Source organism: Eumetopias jubatus, unplaced genomic scaffold, assembly GCF_037043125.1.
Source record: "Eumetopias jubatus isolate StellerSeaLion01/CBP00866 unplaced genomic scaffold, mEumJub1_p1.0 scaffold_2, whole genome shotgun sequence".
Classification (NCBI taxonomy): Eukaryota; Metazoa; Chordata; class Mammalia; order Carnivora; family Otariidae; genus Eumetopias; species Eumetopias jubatus.
This window is the reverse complement of record NW_028274808.1, coordinates 65050564-65061267: the sequence shown is the minus strand read 5'-3', so window position 1 is coordinate 65061267 and position 10704 is coordinate 65050564. Positions and strand designations below refer to the sequence as shown.

The window sequence follows — 10704 nt, the reverse complement described above, 5'->3', positions numbered from 1 at the left end:
TTTGAGAATTCTTTCACTACCTTTTTCCATATGTTCTAGCTCAACTTTAATAGTTGCCTCTTCAACATTCATCTGTTCACTTTATATGTATCATTGAGAAGATACAAGCTATCATTTTCTTTTCTTTCGATTTTGTGATTGTAGTAGCTTTTCGTCTTTCAGAGGCCAATACTCCTGCTTGTGTTCTGGATCTCACTCCCTACTGTCTCCTGAGGAACCTTGAATCTCTCCCAAGTTTTTCACCTAACTTCTCAAGCCAGAAAACTGCCTGTAAATCATCCTTGATTCTTCTCTTTCTCTTTTCCACACCCTCCCCAATCTTAATTTGATTATTGAGTATTTCTGGTTCTGTTTCCAAAAAGAGAGTCAAATCAGTCCCTGTCAGGCCATCTCCATGTCCTGCCTGTGCTGTGTCCCATTTGTGAGTGAGGAATCACTCGCCGTCATGCCACCATTCTTGCACCTGGGAATCCGTTCTCCAGAGTTGCTCATGAATTTTTGGAAATGTACACTAAAATATGCTACTCCTTTGTTCATATTGTTACAGTATCATTCTGTCACTTTCTTCATGGTATGTTTATTTGATGGTTATAATTTTGTTTCTAATCACTTTTTTTTTTGAGATTTTATTTTTTAGAGCAGTTTTAAGTTCACTTGAAAATTGAGAGGAAGGTAAAGAGATTCTACCCCCTGCCCCCACACATGCATAGCTTCCCCCATTACTGACATCCCCCACCAGAGTGGCATATTTGTTACAATTGCTGAACCTGCATTGATAATCTGCCACATTTCCAATGAAATTCACATTCCCTACAGTGGCCAAAGAGGCCTGAAATGATTTGATTCCTGACTGCTTCTCCAACCTCAGCTTGTTTCACTTGCCCTTGGCTTACTGTACTTCAGATCACAGGCCTTCTGTCCATTCCTAGAATGGCCAAGCTAGTTTCTATGGTGGAGCAGCTCTGCTGGCACCCTGATGACCTTGTGTTTGTCCACGTAGGCCAGGCTTGGTTCAGGCTGACCTGAGCCTTAGAATGAATGCCCTATGAGCTTCCTGGAACACAAGGATATGGGACCTGCAGGAACTACTGTGGGCCACTTCATGTTTGCCTCCCTATCTTTCAAGGAGGACATGTGAGACAGTTTGTCCTTGCCTCTGGATTTTGATAAAGTATGAGACCATTCCACTGTGAGTCCCTTTAGGGTGTAGCTGCAGGCCACAGACTTGCTTAGCTGCAACAGGGAATCAGCATCTCGGCACCAGGGTGCCCCGCTCCTTATGTTGCATTATCATATCGTTCATCTATCATGCCTTATTTTTGTGTCTTCCCTTGGGTCAAGACTCATGGGGAGCTGGCAGTTTGCCTTTCTTTTGCTATCTCTGTAAGTAATAAACTGTCAGACTCCTAAAAAGGGTGTGCTCTTTCCTTAGCAGCTGAATCTTGCCACTTGCCACTAAGGAGTTTGGTTACTGTTCCCTCTGCCTGCATCACTCTGTCCCTGAGTTAAAGTATTTCCTTGTTAATCACTTCTTTATTCCTTTCTAGAATGTCAGGGTTGGTCAGTCTATGTTGGCTTTAATGTATATGAATATGTTCAGACCCTGCTTAAAAACACAGACTATTATAAAAATCTTAAGAACCCAAGCTTTTTTGAGTGTTGCAGATACATATCTGCAGAAATCCTGGTAAATTAGTCAAAGAGTATAGAAACCATAACAAAAGTTTAGGTCACTTATTTAATATACAAAGTTTTTCTTTCACAGGTAATTATTTTCCTTAATTTGTCTTAGTACACATTATTCACAAAACAGTAAGTTGTTAATGCAAGAGAATTAGGTAAAACCAAAAAAGTACAAATGCTCAATCTCAAAAATTGCACACAGTTAAAATAATTTTTCCTTGTTTGTTTAAATGCAATCTCCAATTTCAAAATGGGCTTTCTCCAGATTTGGAGGAAACACTGCAGCCCAAAATAACAGTACTTCCTTTGAGCTGTATTGATATGTAAAATAGCACCTTTGGGCTGACTTAAGGAAAGAAAAAAGGTTTTTCATCTTTCTTAGTTAAAGTTAAGTCCTATACAATTATTACATAACAACTACAATAATGATAGTAAGTTTAAAGAGCTCTACTTTGTTCCAAAATACTCGCTGGCAAGGTAAGGAAAGGTAAACTGTCAGGTGAATGCAGTAATCTTTCCCACCTCACCCCCTTGACAATTAGAGTGTCTTAATGATGTCATTGCTCTGATGAGCTAATTTTCCAGCCAAACAATAGGTTAGTTTTAGGGGTATCTAAGGACCTTTTGCAAAACAAGATAAACGCGGCTATCTGTCTGGGACAGTAATCACATGTCATAGCAGCTCAGAGTGAGATTTAATCCTGGGACATTTTGAGAGACTTCTTCAGTATATACCTATCTTCAGTTTCTTCATTGCTGTATTGCAGGTTTATATTGGATCATTTTTGTTTTGATTTTTTTTTTTTTCATTTTTGTTTTGCTTGTGTTTGTTCTTAAACTTAATTGCCTTTGGACTTCACTTAAAAAAAAATTGGGATTTCATTCCTTTACAATTCAGTCTTTGATACAATAAAAGTGAGAGTTCTTTTAAAAATTAACAGCATAAATGTCTGTGATTTACGGTATTGATACTACCAGATGCATGATTATAAAAAGCCAGGGTTTTTAACAGAATTGCGTTGTTCATTCTTCGATTTCAGTCCTTTGACTCATGTCCGTTTTACTTCTTACGTGAGCAGGTAAACATGCTTCAAAAAAATTATCCTTCTGGAGAGTAGTTTTTGAAGGGTATGTCCAGTCCACAAAAGTATTGTCACAAAGCCAAATCCTTTCATTGAAAGGGCAGTTGCCACACAAATAGGAAAGAAAATCAATATTAGGTTTTAAATGCACATGATTATTTCCAATGGTTTGAACCATAAACAGCCATTGCAGGAAAACTTTTTATAAAAGATTTAAATTCAGGAGTTCAGGGTTTATAAAGGTCAGAAGAACAGCGAATAAAAAGCTGACTTTTAACCTGCTAGGGATCTATATTATTTTCTCATTACAAGAAACTCAAAGCCCGTACAAGTTAATTTTGAGAATTTATGTATTGTATTAAAACACCATGTCATGTTTTAGGGTTAAGACAGTAATGCTTATCTTTACTTTTCATTCTAGAAATGTTTTCTTAGTGTTAAGTGTAGCCCTTAATAAACAAGGCCTACTTTAGCCAATCATCTCCCACTGGGAAATGAGTGATGCACTTACCTATCTTGCTTATGTCTGTCCAGAATTTAAACAGTATTTTTGGTGGTAAGGTAAATAATCCTTTTCCTTCCAGAGCAAACAAAAGAGAAATCAAGATTTCATTGCTTGCTGGTGACAGATTACTCCCCCCTCGCCTCCCCCCCCCCAGGAATATTTGTAAACATGTTCATTGCTAAGCTCTGGGAAAAATGGATTAGTAAAAAGCTTAGGAAAATTAACAAAAATTGAATCAAGGTTAATCTATTGGGTGAGGTGCTATGGTTAAATCACCCAAAGCTTAGCTATTCATGAATATTTAGCTAAAACCTTTAAAATGGAAATTTAAGAGGAAGTTAATACAAAGTTTAGTTTGTTTAAGGTTCATAGATTTTTTTATTACAAGTATGTCCTTAGTTGTGCAGAAATTATGGTACACTTTAGTTACTTCAGCTTTGTTTTCCCTGTGCCTTTAGTCCATACCCTCCACAACAAGTTTTAAGAAAGATGAGTTTTTAAACCTTTTGTTTCCTGACTGGCTAAAAACCTTAATGTTTTTCTCATATACACACATGAAATCACACACACATCACACACACACACACACACACACAAAGTTGACATTGTGTACCTTTTCTTTATTTCTAGGAATTGGGACTATTTGGACTCATTGTCAGCCACTACTAATATTCATATCTTTTTCCTCATTAAAAAGTTACTTCCTTTTCCTTTTTTTATGATAATCCATGAAGAACAAGCACACTGATAATTACAAAGTGCATCAATGTGTTACCCGGGTTTGTGCAATGCGATACCCATGCTTTGGTTCTTAGGGCCATCATGGTTGCCTTTTCACAATAATAAATATGACAGCTAACAACAGCAACAAAAAAAATCACCTTTTTAAATGTGAGACATCTTTCTTTCACGGGTCACTAACTCTATAATCATTAATCTAGCACACTGCAATAACATTCACGCTTCAGTTTTACATGAATATGCAAAGAACACAATAATCAACTGCCAAACCTAAACAACTCAATTTATTACTTATCACAAAATCTGTTGAATATCTTTACTTCCCAGCTGAGCAAGGGAAATACTGTCAGCTTTTTAAAATAGTCTTAAGTGCTTAGTCATAACTATTCATCTGTCAAGTTAGATACCACATGTGGATTAAAGAAAAAAAAAAAGCCTTACACATTTGACTTAATAATATTTAATTTTTGTTTCCCTAGCATATGTGCTTCATAGTAGCAAATAAGTTAATTTCAGAACTTTGCCACATGTAGATCATTTTAATCTTTCTATACTTTCATTTTTTTCACCCTCTAGAGAAATGGTAAGTTCACCTAACTCTTTAACCAACCACATTATTTAACTTGATTAATTTAGTGCTGTATAAAACTGTTAACATTTGTGAGACTTTGAATAAAAGAATGAATTGAGCTGCTATTGTGAAATACTCAACTGTTAAATGGAGCAGAGGCTCTGCCTCTAATTTTAGGGCCTGTGCTTAACAATATGATTAATTCAAATTAAGATACGCTGTAAAGATCAAATACATACTGGATTTTTAATCTTGGTTCATAAACAAGGATGTAAAATATCTTAATTTTTAATATGACATTGAACTAATCTGATATATAGTGTTAAATGAAATATGAAAATTTCACTTATTTTTACTTTTTCTAATGGGGCTATTGGAAAATTTTAAATGTAGGCATGTGGCTTGCATTTGTGGCTCACATTATATTTCTGTTGGGCAGCACTGTTTTATGGGGACCAGATAAAATACAGGACCTGGTAGTTGATTTCAGCTTCAGTGGGTATTTAACAGTGCTAATTACACCCAAAAACTCTGAAAATCTGTTCATGATTTGAACATAATTCTAAGTATTAATATCTTCAAATGTGTATTGCATCTATTTTAAAAACATGCATCTGGTAAAACAACTGGACTCCACTATAGCCATAAAAATCTGTTAGCTGTCAAAGTATGAATATCAAAATATGCATCCTCCAAGTTTGCGTCTGATATGACTTAAGGACAATGCAGACGATTTCAAGCTTAAAACCAAGTATGTTTCTTATTTTCAGATGAAACAGTTAACATGACGAGGCCTTAGAAGAAACACTCATTGCAGTTCAAGTCTGTATTCTTAAACTTTCTCCTGTGAAGACGTGTGTGTCCATTCAGGCTTTCATCACTGTCTAAGAGCATTCCTTGCTCCAGTGGTTCTTAATTGTCTTAGAAATCACTCTCTAGCAAACTTTTCACGTTTCCGTATCACACTCTGGATGGACTGCTTTATGGGATCCTGGTCATTTGGTGTTGTTTTGGTCCTTTGCTTTTGAGCAAAATAAGTAAAAATGAGTCCGTAGGAGAAAGAGAAGATAAAGGGAGTGAATACTTCAGGATCACTTCTGTCACGTGTAGTGGCTAAGGGCTAGAAAGATACTCTTCAGTGAAGAAACTCGCAGCTGGTCCCGTCACACTGGTATAACCTCAGGGGGGCCGCCATCTGCAGATGGCAGGGAATTGGTACCCGTTTGTGATACAGGCACTACCACGGCATCCTTAATGTCCGTGTTTACATTACATGAGAAGTTCTTCTCCTGCTTTTTGGCAGTGTCTGGGCAATTTTGCACAAAGATCACACGGTTGTAGGCCTTCAGCCTGCGCCATAACTGAACGTAGACTTTACACTGTACGTACATGAAGACAAGACCTCCCGTGAAGCCGATGGCCACCACAACCAGTTTTGTCCAAAATGGCCATTCAAGGACACCTTTGAAGTAGAAAAGAGAGAAAGTTACCACCAAGTTGTTATCAGTGGGTTTGGTAATTTTTTTCTGACTCCTTCAAAAGATCATGCCTGCCTGCCAACTTTCATAGATAAGGAATCTATTGTTAACAGGCAGTAAAAATTATAACCAGAATTGCTTAATTCCTTTCAACTCTTAAACGTATTGTTAAAATTGTACATGAAGAAAAACTTATCTACCACTATAATGATCTTATTTCTTCTAGCATCAAGTACCTACCATGGTTATCAGATGATATGGGTCTTTTGATACTTTGACATTTATTCCTTAGAGCTAAATCTTTAAGGAAAGATAGTGAACCTACTAAGTGAAAATCAGTTTTAAATCCTTTTAAGAAGATAAAGTAATAGGTACTTCTATAGGATTGTACATACAGGTCCCCCCTCCCACCCTCATTCCCTTTAAAATTAAAAGGAAAAAAAAAAAGTGAAAGAAAGAAGCTGCCACATCTCACCAAAGAGAGACAGAATTCCTGAGTAAAGACGTGCATAAAATTTAGTACTTTAGTTATTTTTGTTTCGTAAGTCTTCTTATCACTTGAGAACCACCACTTTCTTAGATATCAATGTTTTCTCTTAATTTGTACCATCATAACTAGAAATTGGCTTTCACAATTTTTAAAACTTGCACAAGAGTTTCTATAACTATAACAATATTTAGGCCACACATGATTATGAATGTTAAGTACATGATGGTCGAGAGTCTATCTCTTGCCAACACCAGGATGGCCTGGAGGATGGCTGTCTGCATTCCTGTGAAAGTCTGTCCAGTAAACGAGCTGGACCGGGAAAAGTGGTTAGAAATCACAGTTTATGAAAGTCTGATTCTACTTTGGATTTTATTTACTTTTCCTTATAACAATGAATAGAGTTATAGGACATGTCCTACCTATATTTTGTAACAGTGGTACTTGCTTTATGCTTCTGTAAGAAAACAGACACTAGACTTGTTTAGCTTCCTACCTTAGTTCTATTTATGCAAGGAGAACAATCGTCTGACATACAGACTCGTGGTAGACCAGTGGTTCCCAAGGGTAGTGGTTCTCAGGGTAGACCACTGTTTTTTTCCCCAGGGGACATGTGGTAATGTCTGGAGATACTATTGTTATACCTGGTGTTGGGGTATGCGGTGCTACTGACTTTTAGTAAATAGATGCCAGGGATGCTGTGTAAACATCCTGCAGGGTATAGGATAGCACTCCCCAACAAAGAATTATCCAGTTCAAAATGCCAATAGTGCTGAGGGTGAGAGTTCTTGTAGAAGACAATCACTTAAGCCTCTTTATTAGGAAATTTATAGGGAGGATCCAATATACAAATCAGATATCTTTGAGTTCTCCAAATTTAGAAGGATTTTTGCTCTTGGCTACTATAGTGATCAGTAGTTTCTTGTGTTTGGAATGTTTTAACCACAGACAAGCTGGAGAAAACATGTACTTTATCTCCCATTTTGGGGGGAGAAGTCCCCATGAATTACATCTAACTTTCCCCTCAGGCTGCTAAATCATACTACCGGCTGTTCTCAGTATACCTGAGAACCTGAAAACCTTCAATGCCTGAAGGTTTTCCATTTCTGAGGCTTTGTTCATGATATTTCTTCTCTCTGGGTTTTGCTTCCCTGTTTCTGCAGGTCTAATTGTCCCACAAAAGCCAGCTCAGGAACATTTTCCAGCTGGAAATACATTTCACCACTTTTCTAGTTTCATGTTACTTCTTCCACTTGTGGCTTGAGTTAACTTTCTAACAAGTTATTTTTACTCTGCTACACCATAATCGTGACAAGCACAGAATTTATGGATGGTCTTTGTTTTCCACAGTGCCTTGCTCAGTAGATATTTCAAAGATGAATGAAAGCTTTTGAATTTCCAAGTTGGATTGCTTTGCCTCAGTCTTTTCAATATAACCGGAGGTACCAGCCTTTCTTCACTTGTCCACGAAGCTATGCTTTCATGAGTGGATGATCTGAAGAAGACTCCACTCTTGCCCCACCTCTCCTTCCTGAAATAGTGACCAGAACCAAGAATATACCTGAGAATCTGGGCCAGGAGTGACGAGCCATTTTCTCTGCCACTTCTGGAAGACAGTTTGATACTTTCACTTTCTTTCACAAGGTTCTCCAAATCGATTTCTTCTCCTCCAATCATTCTTCCTTCATATGTCTGGGAAGTCAAAGCCCTCCGTATATTCCCTGACAAAGTTTAGAGTACAGAGTATCTCCCTGCCCCACATCCAGAAGCCCTTTGGGTGCAAACCCATTGTTCACATGACCATCTTCTCTTGGAGACAGCCTGATCTTTCTCTCTGCCTCTGACTAAGTGGGCAAGATTTTTATTTTCTATAAAGATATTATTGGGCAGTTGTATGATTTTACTTTGGAAAACTCACTATAAGGATGTCGTGAGAAGAGATGCTAACACATGGGGCTAAGTGGACTTCTGAGAATGTTTCCATTGCTAAGCTATGTTTACCTCCTTATTATTGAGACTCAGAAAATTGTCTTCATACTCAACCTTGTTGGACTAGTTCTATGCTGTCTTCTGTAAAGAAGAAAGAATGTTCACAATAAGGAAGGGTGGTAGAAAAGAGAAGGCACAAAATCTTGTTCCTTTGTGTAAACAAGGAATTCTTTGTCCTCACTGAAGCTGGAACCTGAACTTGGAAATGCCAAGAGCACAAAGTTGTTTCTACTGGCCCAGTTTGGAAGAGGAATGTGGAAAATCCAACTTGAGGCAATTCTCCCATCTGTTCATTTCTCTGAAGTGCAAGGATTGTATGTACTTCTTCCTTTGTGCTTGGGATCTTTCTTCAGGAGTTTCTGTAGGTTTAGGAATAAACTGTCTGCATCCCTTCTTCCTAAACACTAATGGCAAACACCGCTTAGAAATTCTTGAGCAGGGGAAAAAAAAAAAAAAAATTCTTGAGCGGGAATTGAAAGAGTTTGGAGGAGCAGGTATTCTGTCCACAACCATTTTCTTTTCTTTTTTTTTTAAGATTTTATTTATTTGTCAGAGAGAGAGAGAGCACAAGCAGGGGTAGCGGCAGGCAGAGGGAGAGGTCTGCACAAGCAGACCCTCCGCTGAGCAGGGAGCCTGATGCGGGACTCCATCCCGGGACCCTGGGATCATGACCTGAGCCGTACGCAGACGCTTAACCGACTGAGCCACTCAGGCGCCCCTGCCCACAACCATTTTCTAAGGAAATGGAAGTCTTCTCTTGTCCCTGATAATAGATAAATTTGACTCATTCACTGTTCATATTGTCATGCCAATCCTACATGAACGGGCAATAAATTTTCAAGCAGTCTCAACATACGATTAAATTCTTCCAGGCCTCCTTTCTATAATTGCGTGTATAATGACGCAGTCCTGGAGGGCTGCACTATCTTCCGTGCCGTCCCCAGACAATCAGCATGCCAATAGGTTTTCTGTGAAAGGCTTAAGATGGTCTGTAGATTTGTCCTGTGATAGGATATTGAAGACTTCATAAAGAAGAGTTAGATAAATCAAAATGCCACATTATGTCTGCCTGAATGTGTAGTCTACAAGAGCCACAGAAATCAGCCCACAATTTGTAGGGAAATTTATATTTAAAGAGCAAGTGAAATTACTTTAGACAAAGAAAAACAAATGCACCTTTCAGTTCATCATAGGCTCTTGGGATTCTGAGTCTGCAAGATTTTTCTAGCAAGCCAGAGAGGAAAACTGGGGACTCCAGGTAAAAGTAACCGTTTATAGAACTTGAATAAAAAATAAAAATGAATGAAGAATACAATTTGTAAATTGTTTTTTTTTCCCCCATAAAAAATTCTTCCAGATACTCCTCACTGCATTTTCCATTGGGAATGGGTAAGGAGACATGGATTGGGACTATTTAAGGACATTTCCCCTTCAGGAACCTGAGACTAGAGTTTATTGATAAACAGGACCCCTGCCACCGACCATCTCTTCTCTCCTTTACAATCACTATTTCTTCATCTTCACTCCTAGAAGCCTCCTCCTTCCTGGCTAAGAAACACCCAAATCCCAGATAAATTTTTACTCAATTTCTTTGCAGACCAAACCCCAATAGGATATCCCTTATGGTTAATGGCTTCTCACAGGCTGTTTTCCCGTGTAAAATCCCCACTCATTCTTGAGGATTATGGTTTTTGTTTTTTTTTTAAGTAGCCCAACATGGGACTTGAACTCACCACAACTCTGAGAGCAAGACCTGAGCCGAGTTCAAGAGTCAGACGCTCAACAGATTGAGCTACCCAGGCGCCCCGAGGATTATGGGTTTTATTCCTAACGATCAGTCACTTCAGTCTTTACATCTTCATCCATCTTAATTCGGATAGCTGTTTCATTTCCTTGAGGTATTGAGAGCCTGTTATCTGGCATTCTTTGGTCTCGGTTCCCTCATCTTCAGTAGCTTGTTCAAAAATACTCCCATTTGGCTCATGCCTTCCTGTAACCGGGTCCTTCGGTTTCCATCCCCTCTCTCCTTGACTCTGGCTGTGGCCACACACGACTTGTTTGGGCCGATAGGACAACAACGAATATGACATAACAGAAACTTCAAAAGTGTTCCCACTGTGTGTGTGGTTTGCTCTCTTGCTACCTTTTTAAACCCTAATTGCCACGTG

General features: G+C 38.3%; 1 protein-coding gene across 2 annotated transcripts in view; it reads right to left on the bottom strand.

Annotated features, from left to right (window-relative positions):
- Positions 1 to 1724: 1724 nt before the first annotated feature.
- The window catches only part of MARCHF1 (membrane associated ring-CH-type finger 1), a 471309-nt gene continuing 462329 nt past the window's right edge, over positions 1725 to 10704 (bottom strand). For both annotated transcript variants that reach the window (XM_088021014.1, XM_028104319.2), the window contains one exon: positions 1725 to 6044. In XM_088021014.1, the coding sequence (XP_087877140.1) occupies positions 5746 to 6044 (299 nt within the window). In that variant the 3' untranslated portion in view covers positions 1725 to 5745. The remainder of the gene's footprint in view (positions 6045 to 10704) is intronic.